Here is a 23,253-nt window from a genome sequence, read left to right as displayed (position 1 = left end):
AGAGGGATTTGCCTCTGCATTTAAGAAGATCGAGAGAGGCCAGCACAGATAGATTAAATTTTATGATTAAAAAAATAAATTTTGGAATGGGAAAGACACAGCACAGAGGTAACTCTGGAACACAGGATTGTTTTTAACTGCTCAGAGTCACAACACAGCCGTGCCAGGGCACCAGAGCACCCCCTCCCTGAGAATCCGGCTGCCCACAAAGCCTGGAGGGTCTGTTCCCTGACAAGGAAGGGGGGATGATGAGTCCCCAGAAGTCGGTGTCTTCTCCGTCGGCTGAGCACCTGCTGGCTGCCAGATAAGGAGAAAGACCCAGGTTCAGCCCACACAATTTTCTCACAGAGACAACTACGGCCACAAGAAGAGGGCCTGGTGTTGTGGCTTGCCCGGGACAGCCCTGGCAGGCTGGGGAGGGACAGCTGGCTGCTCTCATGGGGACCCGACAGGCCACCCTCCACAGCTGGCGGGCAGCTCAGCCGATCACCCACTGGGCCGGCCTGTTCTGGTCTTAAAACAACGGGACTCCAAGACCGTCATCCTTCAGGGGGACTTTTGATCCATCCTCTCCGACCTTTCCTGAGGGCAGCCTCCCTGCACGAGGCATATGTGGCTTCCAAGCAGGAGAGCTGCTCTTTGTGAAAGGGGGGGGGGCTTCCGGGAGGAGAACCACCAAACCAAACTGTCAATCTCTGCAGCCAGCAAAATACAAAGTTTGACCTCTGGATTTCTTCTGACACGGAAGTCATGGTCCAAAGCTCTTCCAGTAACTCCCGCTGACCCCAAATAGCTGTGAGAGCATCATTCAGTCCTGGCTTCTGCTGGCTTCTTCTTTTTCTTCTTCTTCTTCTTCTTTTTCTTCTTCTTCTTTTTCACTATCTCTGCATGCTCTTCTCTCTTGTCCATCCCATTGCAGGGGCTACAGGCTGTTTCTACAGTCCCCTTTTCCCCGCTACCCTCTTCTTCCCCTTTCACTCCCCCTTGCTTCTTTTTCTTCTTCTTCTTTTTCTTCTTGATTTTCTTCCCACTGAGCTCGTCAGTCTGGCCACCGAGGTCCTGGCTGGAACCTGGGAGTACCCCTGGCAGGCCGCTCTGCTGCAAGATGTCGGCCACGCTTACGGCCGCTTCCCGAAACCTCTGCCATTCCTGGTTGCTGTCCAGCTCACTAGAAGAGCTACAAGTGAAGGAGGGAAGGAAGGGTGACTGGAGGGCACCAAAACACGGACGCTTCTGCTACAGGGCAATGGTGTTGTTCAACGTTACATAGTTTGAACAATGGGAAGACTTCCAGATGTGCTAAGCAGACATTTAATTTTCTTTTTTTAAATACCAAGCCACATTGCAAGGCTAGCATTCGACTTCATGTATACTTTGGCAAAATAAAAGGGGGACAAGGATACAATATTGTGGCACCTTAATAAACTGTTTCAGTGTGAGGTTTTGTGGATCGAAATCCACTTCTCCATGGGATATAATGGTGGAGACAGAATGACACGGTGGCCTCCTGAAATTGCTTCCATAAATATGCATTTAAGGATATTTAAATCTCAAAATGTCGGATTGGTATATAATAACAGGACAGACTATATACGCTATGTGCAAAATTAAAATAGGTTTCCCCGCCAGGCCTCTTCCTAGGACGGGCCGTAACATAAACCAGCCTGTCTAGCAGAGACGACAGAACAAGATCTCACCTGGAGCTGGAAGGCCGAGGGCGTCTCCTTCCTGTGGGCAAAGGTTCTGGGCTCCCACAGTCTCCGGGGAGAGATGAGGAAAAAAGGCGGAAGCCTAGGGTGTCGGAAGAAAAGAAAAAGGGGGAGATCTTAGGGGAGAGGCCAGACGGGTAGCAACCCCGACCTAGGGACGTGTATCATCCAGCCCGGAGGTTCCAAGACCAAGTTTCTGGAGCTGGAGGCTCGAGAGGCAAGCTACTGGGCTTTGCTGACCAGCCAAGGGGCAGGAAGCGTGGCTGGCCAGGGCTCAGAGAAGTGGCTTTCCTAAGGGAAACTCCCAGATTTCTCCTGGCCCACCGGAAGGGTCAAGTTCCACAAGATCTGGGTGTCAGTGCTCCGTAGGCTTCCCAGCACCAGCGAGTCGGAGGACCCGACATTTCACACGCTGCTGTCCTTCTGCAGCAGAAGAGAGGGACCCCGTGAGGTTTGTGCAGGCCGCCCTCAAGGCTGGGCCCCGGCCTTTGGCTCTCAGGGTCCTCCTTCGAAACCCCCCCCCGAGTTCCTTGCACATCGGTTTCAGTATACAAACCAAGACAGCAGTCCGGGCCATCTGGTCAACAGACGCTGTTGGGGGAACTCACCGTCATCTTCCGTCTCCGGGGCTTTCAGATTTTTCTGGCGAGTCTGTAGTGGACGCTCCAAGGTAGCGATTGAACTAAAAGAAAGAGCCATTAGAGTTTGCAGGAAACTAAGTAAAATAACTACGTACCTACTTGGAATGAATTCCATTTTCCCTCCATGACTAATATATAAACATGTAACACCACGACTGTAAACCTAACAAGGGATAACATCACTCCTTTTGGGGTAGAAACAAAAAATACCACATACAGTATACACAGTATAATGTGACACCTTTAAAAATAACTGAAATATCTCAGCGTAAGCCTTTGTGGATTGCAATTCACAACAGGGTTGTAACTTTTCTGTTGGAAAGAAGAAAGTTACTACCTGTCCAAGAGGGCTTCTAATTTTTTTGCAACGTGTGCCCGGAACCCTGGGGTGGTCTGCAGCTCATTTGCATCCTGACCCTGGTCTTGGATCTTCGTTCTGTTTATGGTGAAAGAGAACAAACGCTCATTAGTAATCCGTCATCCTTGCCCTAAAAACCAGGGAATAAGATCTCACTGTACCAACGTAAGACATTGATTGGTGCAGTTAAAAAAAGAGGTCACCCCACTTATTGTGGTGATGTGTCAGCAGAGTTGCAGTGGACTGATCGGAGGCACGCCTGCTTTAAAGGCATCACCAGCAATGCAGTCTGATCAATAAAAGATATGGAGGCTTAAGCAAGAGTCTTTTAACTCCCTGAATCTTAGAAGGAGAGGACCCCTGAAACAGCAGAGCTGTTTATCCACTGAAATCCACTCCAACCTGGGAGATAAACCCTCTGAACTCTACGGGGACTTATTATCAGCACAGGACTGCAGTGTAAACATTTTTAGGACTTCTGACATAAGGCAACTGCCTTAGAGCAAAAGAAGGGGCTTTTAACTGGGGGGGGGGGTGGGGGCACTGGGGGGCCTATTCTTTATGGGAATGTGCTTCTCAGTTGCTTGGATGTTTTAATATGTGCATTTATTCAAATGGGTTCAGTATTATGACGTATGTTTTTACTTGTATCTTTTTTTTAGTAATGTTATGAGCCGCTCTGAAACTGTGCCTTTCTAGAGATATAGATTAAGTAAACCATAATACAATTCTGGTATCGTTGGGTGTGTTGTTTGGGGGGTGTATTCAGTTTAGTGAAACATCAGCTAACTAGGAATGTGATTTATAAAGTTGTAAAGGACAGAATCGCCAGAGAAGGTTGCATCTCTAATACAATTCCAGGAGTGCTGTGATACAGGATACTTATGAAAATGCCGAATAAGTTGTCCCCTTCTAAGAGCTCTGATGAGGATGCAGACGTTTAATTAATTTTTAAAGCAAAAGATACCTGATGTTCGATGCAGCAGATAAAACTTTGCTCCTCTGACAGATACCTTCCAAAAATAAAAGAAAAACAAATTTAGAAATTGCCCCCAAGATGGAAGTATGGTTAAATCTAATTTATTTGTGCCTATTTGTAAAGGTAAACTTGCTCTTCACTGAGGATCTTGTGAATTATTCTGGTAGATAAAACTACATCCATTGAACAACCATGCTTGTTTTAGCTGATTGCCTGTATTTCCACTGACAAAAACCACCATACAAAAGCAAAAGCATTTTTATATTTTGAGGACCCATGCACCTGTTAGTGGCCTGATTTTATCCCCACCTTGGAACAAGATAAAACACCAACACCCGCAGGCGGGCGATACCTTTGCCAGGAGGGACAGAAGACTCCACGGAACCCTGCAGGCTTCTGAGTTCTCCAGAACGCTTCGCCTGGCTGGAGAAGCGTTCTGGAGAACTCCAAGGCTTGCAGAGTTTTGTGGAATTTTACTCGACCTGATCGCCTTTTTTTTTAATCCCCCCCTTTGCTTTTGCAGCTCAGAAAAGTCGCTCCGTCGAGCAGTCCCCGAGTCGGAGGGGGTGGAGGTGGGAGAGGATCTGAGGGGGAAAACCCTGACGCCACCCTTGGCAGGGAAGCACCCTGTCTCCTCCTCAAGAGCCAGTCCCGAGCCTCTGCAACAACTATGTAGCCCTGCACGGCTCCATGGGGGCAGGATCCCCCCCTACCGACCCCCCCCGGCCCCAGGAAGGGAGCAGGAGTCCCGTGCAGGGAGGGCTTCCAGGCAAGGCTGGGGCTGCAGAGGCTGCTCCGCTTCCTTCCTCCCCTCCCCTCCCCTCCCTACCGGCGGTGGGGCTCAGCAGGGCGGCCCCCGATGGCCGCGCCGGGTCCCAAGCCGCCTCCCGGAGGCGAGCCAAGGCTTCCTCCCCTTCCTCCTCGCCGCTCCCGCCGCTGCTGCTGCTGCTGCTCGTGCGGCTTCTGGGCGCCGCCATGTCGGTCGCCTCCTCCGCCCGCAGAGCATCCTGGGGATTGTAGTCCGCGTTTCGCGGGTCCCTTGAATCTAGCACGGGACACACAACCCCCCCCCCACCGTCCCGGAGCCAAGCGGCGTTCAGGAGCTCTGCTGGTGGCGGGGGGGGGGGGGGAAGAGGGGATGCTGGGAGTTGTGATTCCCCCCCCCCAAAGCCCCTTCTAAGAGGCAATGAATGCATATATAGATGTCTAGGGTTATGTTGTGATGTATGGAAGCCAGAGCTGGACCATAAAGAAAGCAGACCACCTAAGAATTGATGCCTTTGAATTGTGGTGCTGGAGGAGGCTCTTGAGAATCCCCTGGACTGCAAGGAGAACAAACCTATCAGTTCTAAAGGAAATCAAGCCTGAGTGATCACTGGAAGGACAGATCCTGAAGCTGAGACTCCAATACTTTGGCCATCTCATCAGAAGAGAAGACTCCTTAGAAAAGACCTTGATGTTGGGAAAGAGTGAAGGCAAGAGGAGAAGGGGACGACCGAGGACGAGATGGTTGAACAGTGTCATCGAAGCTACCAGAATGAATTTGACACAACTCCAGGAGGCGGTGGAAGACAGGAGGGCCTGGCGTGCTCTGGTCCACGGGGTCACGAAGAGTTGGACACGACTAAACAACTAAACGAAACGAAATGAGGGTTATGGAGCGTGTGTGTGTCAGTATGTATAAATACAGTATAAAATATATAGGCGTCCTTGTGGCGTTCGCCCTCGTGGCCCCTGCGTGTCCTTCTGTCACACGTCGCGTTCTCCTCTCGCTGCCACCCGTGGATTTCCTCAATCCACAATATAAAGGATGTTTGTCAGAACACTTGGGAACAGAAAAAGAACTTATTTATTGAAGTGAAGCAGATGGAATAATAACAGAGGTTTCTCAGATGCACAAGCAATTCACCCACAGTCCTCTCAGTACATGCTTCTTTTCTTCTCTTGCTGTATCATCACCACCTTCTCTACCTAATTGCCTAACCAGCTTTTTCCTCTCTCAGCATCTGTCCCCCCTTTCTCTCTCTCTCTCTCTCTCTCTCTCTCTCTCTCTCTCTCTCTCTCTCTGACTCACCAGCCCTATCGGACTCCTCCTCCTCCCGCCAAACCTCATACAGCTGCTGACTCCGCCTCTCCTGCCCCCTCATAGGCGCATGCAAATCATCTCATGAATATGAATAGCTGAGTGACGTGAGCAATCCTCACAATACTCCCTAAACCTAGATGCATAACTATTACGGGAGGGAGGAAGCGGAACTTTTTGAAGGCGGAACTCTTAGCCTGTGCTATCGCAGCCCGGGCGGGACTCTAGTGGCGGGGACAGCTGGTGCGTCGGGAAGGACGGCCGCTTCCGGCGCTTGGAAAGGAAACGGCCGGTCAGGTGACCGTGGCGGTTGTGGCAGCAGAAGCGGCGGCGGCACAGCTCATCAGCCCCGGTTCGCAGGAGGTGTGGGCGAGCAGGCCCGGCGCGGCCCTCGGTGAGAGAAAGACAGAGAGGGAAAGGGAGGGGCCCGGTGGGGCTGTGGAAGGGGGGGAGCCCCCTCCCGGGCGGGGACGCCGAGGCTGCGGGTGTGGAGGAAGAAGCCCGCCCGCCCCTGCCTGCCTGCCTGCGGCCTCCTCTCCGGTCGCCCCGTCCAGAAGGAAGAAGGACCGGGAAGGGAACAAAACTGGGATAGGTTAACTGGGCTTCGTTTTATTATTATTTTTTTGGACTACAACCCCCAGCATCCTCACCCCGGGGGCATTGGGCTGGGGCGGATGCTGGGAGTTGTAGTTGCGCCCCCACCCCAAGTGTCTTTCCGCCATTCTGGGAAAGTGGGTCCTGAGGGGCAGGTTTCTTGAGTTTGGTGGTCAGAGAGAGTGGGGGCGGGGGCCACCCCAGAAACGAAACAAAGCCTGAAAGACGAACTCCTCTATTTGAACGTGAGCTTTGGTGGATCAAGGCCACGTCCTCCAAGAGGGAAAAGGGAGCCGGCCGACCTGAGGGTCGGTCGTTGTTGTTCTCGCCGCTGGTTGCCACCTTCCTGCTCTCCTGGCCCCTCCTTGGCAGGGCACGTCTGAATGCAAAGTGGAAGTTGAGGTCCCGTGTTGGACTGGGTGGGGGGGCTCTTGGCTGTGAGAGGGGGAAAAGGGAAGGGTGGTGGCTGGTTTTCGGGTCCGAGTCCCACACTCGAGTCTGTGGTACCAAGCCTTGAGTGAGAGTCCCTGTGAAAAACAAGCTTTTATTTATATTATTTAAAATATGTTTTACCCCGCCTTTCTCCTTGAAAAAGAACCAAGGCAGCCTATACACAATGAAAGGCAATATTTGAAGTCGAAAATAACCAGTATAGAATGGTGGTTAACATCATGAAAAAGCAATATTTAAAACTATGAACAGTGAATAAGGGGGCATCTTACAACATTCACAGGCAATATTAATATTATTTGTTTTTAATAGAATAGAAATTTTAAAATTTAAAAACATAAAATAGAAGCAAGCTTTTCCCCCCCAGAAAAGAAGGGACGGGATGGGTGGCCTCCAAGTCACAAGAGTGTCCATGAAAAAACAACCCAAGTTGATTCCAAGTCAAGTTAGCTTGGTGTGACTTAAGTCTGACTTGACAGTGAACCCCATGACACGAGTCCCCCATCCCTGGTAGAAGGTAAACCTCCCTGCAGAGTAGTACTCAGAGGAAGCTTCTAGATAGCCGGTGGTGCTGGGGGGCAAACCATTGGAGGCAGGCCAGCAAGGAATGATCGAAAACTTCCGTGAGATTTGCTTCTGGTTTTCTTCAGAGTTTCCCCCTTTTCGAAATCAGTTCTCGACATGAATCATTGTTGTTCTCGCAGGGTTACTGCCGTGTGTTGTACTTTGGGCTGCTCCTCGAGACGGTTTGGCAGCGGCAGCCAGTGACAAATTGTGGGACTGAGCAGTAGGGGCGTAGACGTCTCACCCTGTCTCTTGCGGCATGGATTGCCAGCTTTTTTCCAGGGCATATTCCAGTGCTGTGGATAAACTAGAGATCCTTGCATAGCTTGGAGACTCCCAGTATTTCAAACACTGCCTCCACCTGTATCAACCTGGACCTTGAGATCAGCAAAAAGGGAGCTGTTCTCTGTCTGGCCTGTCAAAGAGAAGCTTGTAGCAGTGGCGGGTTTGAGAACTGTCTTTTTTTTCCCCTGGGAGGCCAAAGTTCAAAGAACATTTTCCTGAAATAAATTTATTTGTTGTAGAGACTGCCGGCTTTCATCACTTGGGAGGGGTGTGTCCCTTGCCCCCACAAGGTGGTGACTTCGTATTAAGTTTATTTCACATAAGTATTCCCAGACTGTAGCCCAGTTCTTTGAATTTCCACAGGCAGTGGTGGGACATTAGCAGCATTCCAGCTGTCTAGGGTGTTGCTTTCTTGGCACTCCTCCTAGAGAAGAATATCTGAGATTTAATTCTTGCCTTGTGGCTGAATGCCTAGAGCCTTCATCTTGTTGCTGTACTCTTATTAGTGTTTACATTAACTTCATTTCCTTTGTTTATTGTTTATGGATGTTTGGGTTCATTCATTGTAAGAGTTACTCTGGGCCTATTTTTGCATTGGGCACCAACGTGGAACTCTGTTAAGTGGGGTGAGGCTGGTTGTTGAAGAATGTTTGAATGGCTCTGAAATCTGTTTGCTCAATGTCATTCATAATACTCTCTTTCAGTAACAGTCCTTAGTTCTTTATCTGTGCTTCTATATATTTGCCCCTTTCAAAACCAGAACATTTGTGAAGTCTCTTGGTAGAAGCTTCTTTTAGCACCAGCTAACATTTATTTATTTATTTAAAATATTTTTACCCCGTCTTTCTCCTTAAAAAAGACCCAGGGCAGCTTATATCATTAAAATGCAGTATTTAAAGCTAGCAGTGGTGAGTATACAAATACTAAAAAGGATAAAAGAAATACCATGTGGCGTATTAAATTAAAACAGGATTTTGTTTCTCATATCATTGCCAAAATAGTCTGCTCTGTTAAATGCCCCCAAATAGCTGTCAGTTTCCGGTGCAATCTGTTGTATGTTTGCTCAAGTCCCGCTGAGCTCTGTACTGGTTGTTTCAGAAATGTTTGCTTCCCTAAAAGACACGCCGCTCCTCTGGCAAAGTATGTACCGTTCCTAGTTAATCTGCTTAGGCCTTTCATCATCAGATTAATTTTTTTTTATTTATTCCATTTATACCCCGCCTATCTGGTCATATTAACCACTCTAGGCGGCTTACAGCACAAAACACAAAATACAAAACCAATATATAATTAAAAGCAATTTGTACATTATATATTATATATACTATTATATACATTATATATATTATATATACTATTACATAGCCCCAGATGTGGAAAACAGTTCATGTATGTTATATAACTGGTTATATTAGATTCTCTTTAGTTTTTCAGTGTAAAGGAAGAATGCATGTTAAATGTTTTCTTGTTGTGTAGTTGTCAAGTGTTAAAAAATGTTTGGGGGGTGTTAAATGGTGTGCAGTGGGCCCTGTGTCCTGGTGAAGAGGTGGCTCACCACTGCTGGCGCCTTCCTCCCAAGGAGGGCCAGGAGTCACCAACAGCAGGCTTGAAGGCTGCATGCCCCCTCCCCTTGGCCCACCCCCCTGCATCCAGGGTTGTGGTGTCACCTTCTGCCATGGTGTGCATCTGTGAACAGAGTGCATTTCTGGAAATGGGTTTCAGGCCTCTCATGGTCAGATCTGCAAAAAGGTGAATACTGTAATGTCTGAATCAAGAATTGTTGATGCTTGGGGGGAGTAGCTAGCTGGGTTTTTTCCAGTCACATTCTGTTGGCATTTATTTTGTTCGCCAATTGAAGTTACTTTGTTCTGCCACTCTCGCCCAAAACAATTTGCCAGCCCAGTTGCTTCCTTTCAAGGCTTCTATTTGGCATGTATGTGGATTAGTTGTATTTATAGGCAACTTGTAGGGCTTTCCTCTTTCCCCTTTATCCTCTTAACAACCCTATGAGAAGGTCAGGCTAAGGAGGAGAGACCTCATGAGAAGACTCAGTGGGGACTTGGAGGGGGACTTAAGCGCCCCATGTTCAGTGTTCTGTTGCATCACACTGGCTCTTTCCCTCTTGCCTTTCTCCAAAAACAGCTCCAGTAGATTCCTCATAACATAGCTGTCTGGTGCTTCATGAGAACGGTCAAGCTGGAAATGTTTTGTGTGCCTGTTGCCTCTTTCCCCCCCCCCCAAAAAAAATTCAAAAAAAGACTCATTGACTTTCCTAGAAGTATCCAATCTGCTGGAAATCGGCAGAGCTCAAGAGTGGCGCCTGTGTGAAGGCTTGCTAGCCTGTTGCAGAGGAGACCTTGGGGAAACCTCCTGCAAAATGATGTAACTGAATGAAAAAAAGGCCTGTTGAAATAGAAGCCTGCTCTTTCACGCTTGCCGTGCTCTGAGGATGCAGGCATGAAATAGTCGGGAGTCGCTGAGGTGTCTGTTGTCTTGCTCCGTGTGCAGAGAAGAATTTTTTTCAGGAGCTGAGGAGAGACGCCGGGCCCTTCCTTTGCTGCACGTACTTCTTTGTGGGTATCTGTGCCAAGAGACCGAGCAGAGGGGCCCAGCTCTGCCTCAGGTAATCTAGACCCAGGGGGGACAGTGAGATGGCGAAGTGCTGATTTGGCCTCCTAAAATCCTCGGTCGCCCCACATCCCTGAAGGCTGATATTCTTGTGGAAGGAAAGGTCTTCTTGCTCGTTCCTTCTGCACGCCCTGCGTTGGCTTTGCATGGGCTGGAACTTAATTACGAGAACAAATCATCTTGTAATTTTTTGAGCAGCAGGGAAACTTGAATTGGTGAGCCCAGCCCTATGTTCTGAAGGGTCGGTGCCGCTCTTTCAGATAAGGGCAGTTCTCTTGATTTTGGCATGTTGGCATCAGTGTGGGAGAATCTCCTTTACAGAGGGTTTCTCTTCCAACAACTAGGACGAGTTAAACTGTTGGCTGCCGGTTTTTGTGAAGTTAAAAAGGGTAAACTGTAAGTTATTGCTGACTGGTTAAAACTGTGAAGTGCAGGTGGATTCTCAACTCAAATGCTCTGGTTGTTTAGCAGCTTACATGTGAGAACAGAAACAAAATAAATTATTCTGCCTTGATTAACTGATGAATTAAAATTAAGTTGTCTTCAGGTTCTGAACTAGAAGAGAAAGTGGATGTTCTTGCTCTAGATCCCGCGTCCTCCCTTTCCCCTCCCTGGTGCAGGTCCTTAGGTGGCCTGAAAACCTTCCAGAGCTATCGGGGTCAGGGTGGGAGGCTGAGTTGGGAAAAAGGCTGCCCTTCCCATTTCCTCTGGCTTCTAAGGCTGCATAGGAATTTTTTTGAGTGAGCATCTTAGTTTATAGCCTTCTGCAGCAAAGCTAATAAAGAGTGTTGCGGCCTCTTCAAAACTAAAAGGCTTTATTTCACAGAAGATGTTGCGTCCTGCCACTCACCCCTGCGGAAGGAACAGGCGGCAGTCCCCAGAAGCCGATGCCCTAGGCTTGCCTTCAAGGGGCCACAAGATGCTCTGTTGGCTTCACTTAAACCTACCATTTTTTCAGCACGTCAAGTAACAGAAGTAGTTATGATTTCGATGTGCTATGCAAGTGAAGACCCAAATCGATGGATGCTCATGAGCTGCTTTTGGGGCCAAAGTAGGAATGGTGGGAGAGGCAGCTGAGCTAGCTCCTGCCCTTGGCATGGCAGGCTCTCTTTTACTGGATCAGTTCCTGTTGGCATAACAGGCTGAAAAGGTGCCCGTGGTGTGTGCCAGTCTGGAAGCACAGCCCCCTGCACGAGGAGGAGCTTCCTGAAATAGCCCATTTTCGTTTGAATGTGGTTTAGCCGCACAAGCTGCCCGGAAGATTTCATCTTGGAAAGCAAAGGAGAGAGACCTTTAGCGGCCACCTTCCAATGATGTTCTGCTTCACCAGAACAGGATTGAGATGCCCATGAACTGAGGAGAAAGAAAGATGAATGGATCGATTAATCCTGCTGAAGCTTGTGGGTGATTTGCCCTCCCCCCCCCCCGCGAACGGCCCTGGTGTTGTTTTCAGCTTCTTCTCAACGTCCCCAACTGGGTGGATGGGATGACAGATGTCAGCAATTGCTCGTATGCCTTTGTTAGCATTTGCAGGTGGGGAGTTGCCCTTTTGTTTGTGCCCCAGAAATGCTTTTTGATTGAGCCGGGCTCATAAATGGCAGGTTGCCTCTTCAGTTCCTTTAAGAGACAGGGTAGGTTCACCCAAGCAGTGCAAAGAACTAAAAACCAACCACAGATAACAAATTCCAAGGCGTTGGGTTGGTTGGTTGGGTTAATATATATAGTTGTGGTCTAGTTACTTTTGTACATCTGTTTGCACAGCTGGGTGAATGGGATTCCTAAGTTCAAAGCCTTAGTCCCCATTTAGCCAGGAAGCTACCTCAGACCCATCATTTTCTCTTAGCCTGTCGTAACTCACGGGGCTGGTGTGAGGATAAAGTGATGGCAAGAAGGGCCACATATGTCACCTTGAACTTGTTTGAAAGGCAGGATATACCTGTGGCAAAAGTGAGGAACCATTCTCTCCGCCTTGCCCCTTGAGACCTCCCACCACCACCACCACCAATAGAGCCTGCTGGACAGCCCACAAGACTGATTTAGGTATCGGGGTGGGGGGGGAAGGTTAGTTATTCACTGACCATCCTGTCCGACAAGTTGGGTGTAGAAAAGTCAACCTCCTCTTGAACGGCTGTACATTCTTGACTCATAGGCCTGGAGGAACAATAGCGTTTATGTCAGGGTTGACTTTCCATTCAGCAAAGGATTCAGAGTCTTTATTCCGTTTGAGCCTAGCCTTGGGTTTAGGCTTCCATAGTGTCTGCATTATACAATGGGATGTAACTGATCGGCTTTCCATGCTCCTTGTCAACCCCGTCCTTGGGGTTCTTCCAGGAATAGGCTGCTCTAGGCATATGGGAAAGGGCAGTGGAGGAATAATAATATGCAGTGCATTTTGTGACATGGGATGGTGGCTTTATGGTAGAATACTAAGAATCACATGGCTCAAGAGTGTGACCAGCAAAGAAATATAAAAATGAGTAAAGACCAAGAAGTCCTCAAAGGTGTGAAATGCTGAATGCCAGAATGCTTGCCTCACCTAACGAGAAGCAAATAGAACAGGTTGTTAAGTCTGTTTATTCAAATAAATGGGAAGAAAAGGGCAGGAAGGAGGAAAGCTGCTTAGCTGAAGAACCTGGGCAGCAGGTTTGGATGCAGCATAACCTCATTCTTTAGCGCGGCTGCACCCAAGTGGAAAGAGGCATTGATTCCAGAAGGGGGGAAATGGAGGAAGAGTCTTAGCAGTGAGTTTTAAGGAGGCTTCATGAACTGTACTTGCTGAACATGGGTGGCAGAAAGCAGGCTGGGGGGGGGCATGGTTAGAAGTGGCCTGGGAAGAACTCTGGCGGGAGGCCAGGTCTTTCTGTGGCCTGGAGGGCCGTTGCTCCGTTTGCTGTTCTCTCGGCTGCAGTGAAAGCAAAGATTTCTCTTGGCAAGGACAGGTGCAAAAACTTGACTCCGTTGTTTCTGTGGAACAGAGTCTCCCCCCCTCCCCAGTGACTTCCTGTCCTTGTGATCAGGTGAGCCCCCCCAGGATAGAACAGTGTCCTGTGAGTTATTTTTTTCCTTTTCTGACGGCAGGATTCGGCTTGTTCCAGGGTGTCTTCGCCTGGGCCTGGCCAGGGGTCAAGGATGGCCAGCAAAGGGCCAGCGGCTTCCGCTTCTACCGAGAGCTCCAACGCGGGCAGTCCCAGTGGCAGCAACAGCAGCAACGGGGAAGGCGGGGGCCAGGACAGCACCTTCGAATGCAACATCTGCTTGGACACGGCCAAGGACGCGGTGATCAGCCTGTGCGGCCACCTCTTCTGGTTGGTGCCCTCTCCTTGTTCCGTCAGGGATTCGCCTTCTATCTCAGAGACGTCGAGTGGTTTCCTTAAGTGTCTGAAACTTAGTATTAAGAATCTGGCTATTCTTCTTCCACTGATGGATGCAGGTTTGCTCTCCCAGAAATGTGCACTTGCTTTAAAATAAGTCAGCGGTTCCTCCTGCACCTTGCTTCGAAGCAGAAGCCTTTCAGAATTCAGCTTCCCCACCTCCTGCGGCTGCCACTGTGCCACCAAATGTTGACAGAGTCCCTCACTGGGGGGGAGGGGGGAGGAGAAATGGACCCCTGGGCCTGCAGAAGTTCAGCCATGGACTCTCCTATTCTGGAGGCAGGCAAGGCTGAAGGAACAGAGAAACCGGTGCCCACAATGGCCACATTTTAGCTGGGAAGATGAACATGCTTTACTTCCAAGGCAGCCCCTTGTTGTTTTGGATCCAGGATTAATCAGTTGCTCTTCAAGGTCTCAGGTAGAGAGAGAGAGAGAGAGAACCCCTCCCTCCTTTTGTTATTTGAGGCCCTGCAGAAACAGTATAAAGGCGTAGAACCAAGAGCTGTCTTTGCCGCCTACGTCCCGTCAACCTTTTCCAATTTTTCTGGAACACCTCAGTGACTCATAACGTTTCTGTCTCTTATGAGGCTGTGGTTGGAAAGGGGTTTCCAGATATTCCCCAAGCTGTTTAGACACAGCTTTGGTTAGCAGCCACAATGCTTTAGCGACATTTCTCCACATTACATCTACATCCCCCAGTTGAACGGGCGCTTCCCCCCCCCCCGCTTTTTAAAAACGAGGGTGCTTGAATTTAAAGCGAAGACATCTGAAGATATATAAGAGGAAGAAATCATTCTGCTTTTGACTTTGTCCCCGTTTCCAAGTACTTGCCCAGTAAAGTGGCCTGAGCTTCTTTTTTCTCCATCTGTCTAATGATCGTGAGCATCAGCCGCTTCCATTGGGCAGAAGACTTTATTTCTCAGCAAAAAGAGGAGGCGAGGAGGCTCAGCATTCTGTAGGTGACAAAAGGAAATGTTGGGGGGGGGAATGTTGCTGATAAGAACCCCAGAGATGCTGAGAAAACGGGTAGGATGGGCATTCATTGTCATCCCATTGGTGCAGGGGTTTAAAAAACCTGCCCTGCTTACTAGGCTATCAGCCCAGAAGTCCTCGTTGGGGCTAAAAGTCGAGCAAGGCAAACCCTTGCTCCCGGTGGTGGAAACATTTAGGCACCAGCCAAGCTGCCAAGTGGTAACCTGGGATGGGGGGTGGGGTTTGTCCTGGGTTGACTTGCAGACATGATGGTTTGAGCTGTTGCTGGAGCAGGGCTGGGTCCTCTGGATCTGAGCAAGGGGTCTGGGAGGGAGGAAGCCAGCCCAACATCTTGGGGGCAGACTCGTCCGGCTGCGTGGGGTGCTTCGAGCCCTCTGCTCCACGAGTCTCACTGTGTTGTGCCTTTGGGATCCGTGCACTTTGGCTGCTCCTTCCTGCGATCCGAGAGGTTTATGAGGAAGCAGTTGTGGAAGGCTGAGTTTCTTTCTCTCCTCCTCCTTTTTAACTATAAAACAAGGGGAGGTTTTACTTAGCCTCTCTTTGCCCTTTTCACCCGTGTGACCCACATGGCAGGTCGTGTAGCCAGGAAGGGAAGCCATTAAACCAGACGAAGCCCATGTCTGGCCGCTACCCTTCCTAACGTGGTGCTTCTAGCATACAGCTCTGAAACCAGCATGGCTGGATTCCAGCTTCCTACTTTGCTCACCTGTAATGCTGACCGTCTGCTGCTTTTTCCCCCTCTTGCGATCCTGCCTCTGCTCTCCTCCTGCCCGGTGGACAAATTGGTTTGATGATCCCAACAGTTGGCCTTGTTTACACCAGGTAAGGATGGCTTCCTTTTTACTTGGTCTTTCATCAGCTTCTCTTGCACAATCCTCTCTTGCGGTACCCAAGGGGGACTCTGAGAAGGTGCCATATCCCTTCTCTCTCTGAAACAGTGAGACCCTGCCTCAAATCCCCCGAGGCCAACCTGAGGTGGTGAATGAATATTAAGATGCAATCCTTGGTAAGCCACTACCTTGGGTGCAGGTCGCCTTCAGGGCTTTTAAGTGATCATTTCTATAAGCTCCTGTGTAATGCAGTGAGAAGGAACAGTTTAATATAGGAACATCAGTGCCGATGATGCTGAGCACATTTTGGGTGCAAAAAGCATTATGTGTGCATTTTCTTTACAGTCCCACGGCAACTCCATAGCGAAGTTCGGCATTAATATTAGGTTGCCATAGATCCTTTGGGTTTTCTTATCGCGTTTAAATGCACATAAACGGGGAGGGGGGTTTCCCCAAACAAAAAAGGTGATGGAGGAATAAAATAAAAGTCATGCAGTTCCTGACTGTGGCCCTGGCGGAATAGCTCAGGGAGCTGGGGACCCCCGGCTGCCGAGGCAGGGGTTCAGGAGTTCAGTCCCCCCCAATGCCTCCTGGAAGAGTAGCCGGCCGGCGTGGCCTGGGGCCAGCCGCACAGCCTCAGAGCACCTTCAGAGACGAGGGGAAGGGCGAACCATTTACGAGGACCTCGTACTGGATCTCAGCAACTCTTGAGACAGGTCCCTGTAAGGTGGAACTGACTTAATGATATGCCGTTATTTATTCATTTGTAATGCAGTTGCTAAAAAGAAAAAGAAAAGAGGTCTCACATCTGAAAAACGTAGCCATAAACTTCAATGAAAGATGAGCAAACATCCAGATTAGTGGTCCTGTGCAGTTGCCATCTATAGGACCAACCTTTGAATGTAGAAAGGGCAATAAAGTTCCTCGGTCCATTGAATGACAGAGGGCAGCCTTTTGTCCTTCAGCTGTTGCAATATCCATTGTTAATACACACACCCCAATCCATTTCCACCGACTGCTGGTTGGTTTCCGTTAGGCAGGTAAATAGGTTACTGAATTACCAACATGTGCAAAACTCAGAGAGGTCACAATTTTCAACCAAGGGCTGCTTTGAACTAGGTAAGCCTTACGTATCTTATGCCCAGCCTCCAGCCCGGCTAGAGAGGAATGGGTTGACATTAAAGGCCTAAGGGGGAACATGGCCTGTGGTCCCCCCACCCCAGAAGGGGCAGAATACCCCAGAGAAGAGTTTTCTGGCATCTGGGCCAATGGGAGAGCCTGTGAGTCTCAAAAACTCTTTGCTAAGACAAACCACTGCTCCATGTAGGTCGTGGGCCCATCTGGGGATCCTTGGGATGAATTAGGGCACAGGGCTACCGTCCCCGTCCTGCTGGACAGCAGCTTCCACCACTGCTAACGGTTGGCCCTCCTGGCCAGAGCTCCTCAGAATTTCAGCCCCGCCGTGTTTGGAGGGCCGCAGGTTCATCACCCCTCCCGTATCACTTGGGAGTCTTGGGCAGTTCATGAAAGGTCTTCTTCCCTTGGCTTTCTGTTGCCTTCCTCAATGTGGTGCTCCTTGCTGTTGTTTTTCTCCCCCTCTCTCAGTGGCTAGAGACCAGGCCAAACCGGCAAGTGTGTCCAGTATGTAAAGCAGGCATCAGCCGTGATAAAGTCATCCCACTGTACGGAAGGGGCAGCACCGGCCAGCAGGACCCCAGGTAAGACGGGCTGAAGCCGCTTCTCATGGTTGCAGCCCTTCCTCTCTCTCTCTCTCTCCTTCTGGGAGCCCAAAGCTCTGTGGATCAGACTTCACAGAAGCCGATTTTGTTGGGCTGATGTTTTTGCCGGGATAAGTCCTCATGCGATGGCTTTAACAACTTCAGGCTTCTTGAAACAAAATGCTGGTTTACCAGCATTCAGGGCACAGATTGTTTTATGCAGAGCAGTGGGGAGATTCTGTGAGACCTTTTTGGCAGGTGAACCCAGTTGGTGTGGCCTCTTCCTCGCCTCGCCCCAGTTCCACCAGTCAGTTCACTGAACCCCCTGGAGGAGCATCGAGGGATGTGCCATTTGTGATTTGGGCCCTCCGCCTCCTAGAATTCTGCAAGAATTCTGCAGGCAGAATTCTGGGATTTCCAGCCCACAGACTGGTACCCCCAGGATACCTTTATTTTGCCCACCTGGACCACGGACGCTATGCCCAAGGCTGCCTGGCCCAGCTCCGCCTTGCCTCCTGTTTCTAATGTCCAATAAAGAGGAGCTGGTGCGGTCCTTGCTAGGGATTGTAGCGCCACTTGCCCTTTAGGCTGTATAGAGGGTGGCTCTGGAAGGAGGTTGGGAAGGAGCAAAGGAACCACCTAATCCAACCACCTAATCCTTACGCACGGTTCCCTTCCACTGTTGAACTTCACATTAGCGAGTTTTTCTGCGTATTTAGTCGTAAACTTCTTTTTTGTCATTGAATCCAGTGGTTTGGCCCTACCTTGTCCCTCCCTAGCAGAAGAAAACCAGCTTGCTCCATCTTCTGTAGGCCATCTCTTCAAACGATGGGCTATTCGCTCCCCCTTGCAGTCTTTTCCAAACATACACAAAGAGCCTGAAAAACCCACAACAACCATACTCGACTTTCTCTGCCCTTTCTTAACAAGGTGTGCTTTCCAGAGCCTTGACCCAACTTGGCCATTCTCCTCTAGACGTACTTCAAAGGGCGGGAAAGAGTTAATCAATTCCTTGTACTAAATCAATTGATAAATTAATTTAAACTTGCAGAGAGAAAACACCACCGCGACCTCAGGGCCAGAGACCTGAACCAGAAAACAGAGGGGTGAGTAAGTTATAGTAGTTATAGTTCACAGATTGGGCAAAGCCACCTCTTGTCTCAAAAATACAGAGCAAAAAAGAGCAGGTTGCTGATCCTTGTGGAATGAGAAAGAGCTGTTGCCGCTTGCCGGAAGGCCTTTCCTGGGGGCGGGAGGGGGGGTGAGGCTTTCCTCTCTTTCCTCTCCATGGGACCTCTTTCACTCCCTCCCAGAGTCATTAAAGCCCGACTTCAGTCTCGTCAAGGAAGCTGCCGTCCTCTTCGCTTTCTGGCATTTGGGAACCTGGGGCGAACAATTCCTCGGAGAGATGGAGAAACGCTGGAGACACGGCTCCTGTTTGAGCCAGTCTTCCAGTAGGAATAACTTGGCTCTGTGCTGCTAGAATTTTGTAAGGTGGATGTTGAAACCCTCTGGACATGTCTATGTCATTTTTATGGTGGGAGTGTGGCCAGGTGAGTGTAAACCAAGTGCCTGCCGAGGGACTGGGGTTATAAATAACTACCACCTCCCTGTGGCCATGGCAGCAGCCCCTTTTTCCCCCATTTGGTGAAAGGGCAGAGAGTGAGCCGGACCTGATGAAATAATTGCATATTTCCCTGTCAGCCTCCAGAGTCTGCCCCTGGGCCTTGTTGCTTCAACCAAACAGCTCTCCTGGGTGCGATTAAGGATGGCTTCTCTTCTTCTGCTCCCCAGAGAGCTGGTGCCTTATTGAATCCGCTGCTGAAGCCAGAGAGACCCTTTCAGGCCCCCATTGTTCTTGCTGAAATGCCTGTAGGAAAGGCCACCCTTGCATCCCACCCCCTCCTGAAAGGGAGTTGATTGTGGGTGTTCCCTTAATTTTCACTTCTTGGCCACCTGAATCTAATCCAGATCTTGGTCTGGTATGTTCTGCGCATTAAACAGCCAGGAACGTAAAATGCGCCCCTTCTCTGACACCTCCGTTGGTCAAAGTGACCCCAGACCTGAGAAAAAAAAGTTCTGTCTCTGCGCTTTTGGTAAAGTCCCTTTTCTTAGTCTGCTTTGTAAGCTAAAAGGATGCAGAGAGACAAAGAGAGCCTTCCTAAAGAGCAGGAATTCCTCCTCCCTCTTGTCTTAAGGAACGATCAGGCATCTCTGATGCAGAACTAAAGAGGATGACTGATACTGTACCCTTGGAAGAAGGGAATTTCTGCTCTCAGGAGCTGTGAAGGGTTTTATTTCCTCCACGTGGTGCCCAACCACCTGGAATTGTCTTTTGAGAATGTGTCCCAGGACAGCATTCCACTCTAAAAGCCATCACACCCAGTGCGCCTTAACCACTGCCTTTTTTGGTGGTTTATTTCATTCCAGGGTTTCCAGGGCTTTGGATTTGGTGATGGAGGCTTCCAGATGTCGTTTGGAATTGGAGCCTTTCCTTTCGGTATATTTGCAACCGCCTTCAACATTAACGACGGCCGGCCTCCCCCAGGTAGGTCGGGAGGACTTCGGCTTAACGCCACCAACAACCACCTAGCGGGAGAGTCAGACTGTTAACTCGGCCAGCACCACTATCCACTTTGGGATTCAAAGCACTTCCTGTGTCTCCCCCGCACAAAAAGGTTGAAAGGCTAAAACAGGGTATCGATGGGTGTGATTTGTTTTATAGAAGTCTCCTTTGCTGTGGAGGCTTCTAAGGACAAAATAGTCTTCCTTTCATTGAAAAGAAAAAAGATTTTTTGAGGGAAGTCAGCAGTCCAGGTTGGGGAACTTTCCTTTCTAAGTGGGTAGGAAAGTCATCTCTTGTGCATGGATTCCACAGTTGTGCCTTTGGGTCTGAAAATACACCCAGGGTTCAGCTTAGGTTTGCTGAAGAGAAGGCAGCAACGGTGGTTTCCCTTCCTTTCTGTCTCCTCAGCTGTTCCAGGGACTCCCCAGTATGTAGACGAACAGTTTCTGTCCCGTCTCTTCCTGTTTGTGGCTCTGGTGATCATGTTCTGGCTCTTGATCGCTTAACGTGGCTCCATCTCCTGGATTGTACCACGGCTTGTGAGGCTCCGGACTAGGCACAGACTGCTTCTTCTCCCTGTCCCGGTGCGAGCCTCTTAGTGTCCGATTCCAAAGCTGACGGTTGGCTCCCGGAAGCCACGGTGTGAGGAGGAATTTTGGCTTTCTTTCACTAACGGTATGGAATTAAAGGTGTGCTTTAACGCCAGTTGAGGTCCAGCCCTGTCTCATGCCACAGGTCTCCAACCTCAAACTGTGGCCCTAGCTTTGAGCGCCGCACTTCTGGGAGGAGGTGTTTGAAAAAACCACGTGCCAAGCAGCGACGACCGGTGCCGGCCCTGGAGGGAAGACTCTGCGGTGGTTGGGAAGGAGAACGCTTCCCGTGGGCCTGTGGTGGTTTTTTGTCCCAACCCCACCCAAGGAACAGAAGCCTGTTAACCAGAAGCAGTCAACCACACCTGCTCCTGTAAACCTCTTCTGTGAACATCTCTCTTCATCTGCAGATCATTTTAGATGAAGGTGCTTCCACTTTGGGCAGGGTCTGTTCCTGCTACTCGCCTGGCTGACACGAAAGTGGAATACTGTCCTGGGACACATTCACCCTGCTCAGTGATCACAGGAATAAGAGGACCTCTGATCAAATAGAGTAATATGATAAAATACCCAAACCTACTGGAAACAGACATGGCTGGTTTGGTCCTCTCAGGGTTGAGATAGGCCTGGCGGATACTAGAGTCATCTCTGGGATGGCTGTGATGCCGCACACTTCCTTGTTGATCAGTGTTTTTTTTCCCTGACATTTGGGCATCAGCCTTGCAGTCTTCATTTAGACAGATACAAGCTGGCCGCTTGAGTCATTTACACCTCTCTCTCTCTCTCTCCTTCCTGACATAGATCTCCACAAAGAGGTTTTTCCACATTTCGGGACAGTCCGACTAGGAGTCCTGAAGGAGAAAGGTGTGTGGGTGTTATCTCTTTGTGTATTCTGCAACCCACCCCGATTACATTTGTTTTGTTTTGTTTAACCAGAGGGAATACCAACACAGATTTAGGACATGTAGGGAAGTTTCTGCTTATTCCTGGACTTCTAGTCAACTGGACCCCAGTGAAGGAGGGTTGACAGATGACCAAAGATGTCCTTTTCAAAGGCTGCGTCAGTCGTGCGCGGTCCAGCAGAACGTTCTCCTGCACAAGGCCTGTTGAGATGGGTGGGCGCCAGGCTCCTGGTCGCTTCAGAAGCTCTGTGGCGAATGTCCTCCTGGGCTTTGGACTAAAGGAGAAAGAGGTTTTGGGAGCTGTGGACGGAAGGGGTTCTTCTCTGGGGAGTAGAAAAGGAGGCAGATTGCTTTAAAATGTCAGAGCGCCTCTCCCTCCGGTTATCCTCCTGTCCCAGCGGCACCTCCCAGTCTTTGATGTGGCGGGTGGCTGCTCTAAAAGAGACCTGGAAGTCATCAACTAGAAACTAGGCCCTCTTGGTAGTGGTCACCCCACTCTGGAACTTTCTTCCTGCAGAGGCCCCCATTCACCTGAGCTAGTTAAAAGCAAGTTTAAAACTGGTGTGTGTGTGTTTTTTTAATCCAGGCCTCGTCCCTTTGGGAAATTATTTTGTAATCAATTTATGTCGGCCCATGGTTCACTCTTCTCTTAGTCTGGGATTCTTCCCAGACTGAGGGTGTTGGTTCTGATGTGTTCACTTTTAAAACTCTTGTTTGTATATTCTTGTTATTTTTGGAAAGCCACCCAGAGTAGTGGCTTGCCCACTAAATGGACAAGGGTATAAGTTTAAATAAATAAATAAAATAAAAAATGATTTGCTGCTGAATCTGCCGGATTCATGAATCGAAGAGGCTGCCTGAACTGGGTGGCCTCTTTTCGACTTCCCTGTAAGTAGAAGAGTGGCTCCCAAAGTCAAATTAAAGGAACGCACCTTAGATGGATCCTATGTGCAATCCGGATGAGTTTTGCCACCTGTTGTTGATAAAGGGACACTGAAGGTACAGCTCTTGAAATATAAGGGACACCTTGCATTTTTCCTTCTCTTTAGAAATTGAGCACAGTGGAAATAAAACTGTTCTTTGAAAAAGGGTCTTGAAAGCAGCTCAATGAAATCCTCCTTTAATAAATAAATAAATAAATAAATAAAATTCAATCAGTAGCGACCGGAAAAGAAGTGTAAGAAGTTCAGTTTTCACTGACTTGCAAGGATGTCAAAGCGGATGGTTGTGCTTTGATGTCTTCTTTCAATCCCGAGTGGTGTACCTTTCTCAGCTGCTGTCTTGAAAGGGAACAAGGATGGCACAAGGGGACGGGCCTGCCTGGCAGACCATCCTGCTGTCTTGGTGCCAGCCACCCCCATCAGGAACATGGCCTGTGTACGTGACAGTCTAAAGTCTCAAAGTCCGACCGCTCAGTTTTCATCTTTAAGGATCCTGGGGGGCCTCTTAAAGATGAACTGTTTTATTGAAGTGTATGTTTCCACAGACCCAACAGGGCTTCTGAGATGGGGAGGTTGCCACGGCTTACGGCAGAGGTTATAAGCTCATCTGTCCTTAATGGTCCCCCGGGACTGTTTTTCTTTCCTTGGATTAGCCTGGCACCTTTTCCTGGTGGACATGGACGCAGACTTTGCCTTTCTTGTTGGCCTGACTTCCCGCTCTGCCTGTCCCCAGCTGTGCTTTCTGTCTTGTATTATTTCTTCCCCTCCCAATCATGTATTCTTCAGATTGCACTCGGTCTGTGGCCAGCAGAAGAGGGCACCGCTGTGCAACACCGTTGTTAATTCACTAATTTTCACTGTTGTGAAAGTAATTTAGAATAAACCTGTTTTTACATTATCCAATGCCTGCGTGGAACTCCCTTTTTTGCTCAGTTCTCTGGTTTGGAAATGTCCTTTAATTCAGTTTCGTCATTTACATGACCTAGCTTCTTTTGCCATCATTCTAAACTTTCATTTTTATCTTGTGCTATATTAATTTGCCCTTGTTCAT

General features: G+C 49.2%; 2 protein-coding genes across 2 annotated transcripts; one reads left to right on the top strand and one right to left on the bottom strand.

Moving 5' to 3' along the window:
- Positions 1 to 47: 47 nt before the first annotated feature.
- On the bottom strand, positions 48 to 4,691 carry C14H12orf43 (chromosome 14 C12orf43 homolog). Its single transcript, XM_020799127.3, has 6 exons — positions 4,517 to 4,691; positions 3,676 to 3,721; positions 2,688 to 2,786; positions 2,318 to 2,391; positions 1,698 to 1,791; positions 48 to 1,177 (listed from the first exon to the last, which is right to left on the bottom strand). The coding sequence occupies exons 1-6, from the start codon at positions 4,662 to 4,664 to the stop codon at positions 805 to 807; spliced, it is 834 nt and encodes a 277-aa protein (XP_020654786.3). The 5' UTR covers positions 4,665 to 4,691; the 3' UTR covers positions 48 to 804.
- A 1,321-nt stretch (positions 4,692 to 6,012) lies between these two features.
- RNF185 (ring finger protein 185) lies at positions 6,013 to 23,105 on the top strand. The gene is made up of 7 exons (XM_020799097.3): positions 6,013 to 6,164; positions 13,370 to 13,596; positions 15,459 to 15,477; positions 17,091 to 17,203; positions 18,255 to 18,309; positions 19,634 to 19,751; positions 20,178 to 23,105. The coding sequence occupies exons 2-7, from the start codon at positions 13,421 to 13,423 to the stop codon at positions 20,273 to 20,275; spliced, it is 579 nt and encodes a 192-aa protein (XP_020654756.2). The 5' UTR covers positions 6,013 to 6,164; positions 13,370 to 13,420; the 3' UTR covers positions 20,276 to 23,105.
- Positions 23,106 to 23,253: the final 148 nt, after the last annotated feature.

The sequence above is a fragment of the Pogona vitticeps genome, chromosome 14 (genome assembly GCF_051106095.1).
Source record: "Pogona vitticeps strain Pit_001003342236 chromosome 14, PviZW2.1, whole genome shotgun sequence".
Lineage (NCBI taxonomy): Eukaryota > Metazoa > Chordata > Lepidosauria > Squamata > Agamidae > Pogona > Pogona vitticeps.
This window is presented reverse-complemented; position numbering and strand designations above follow the sequence as displayed.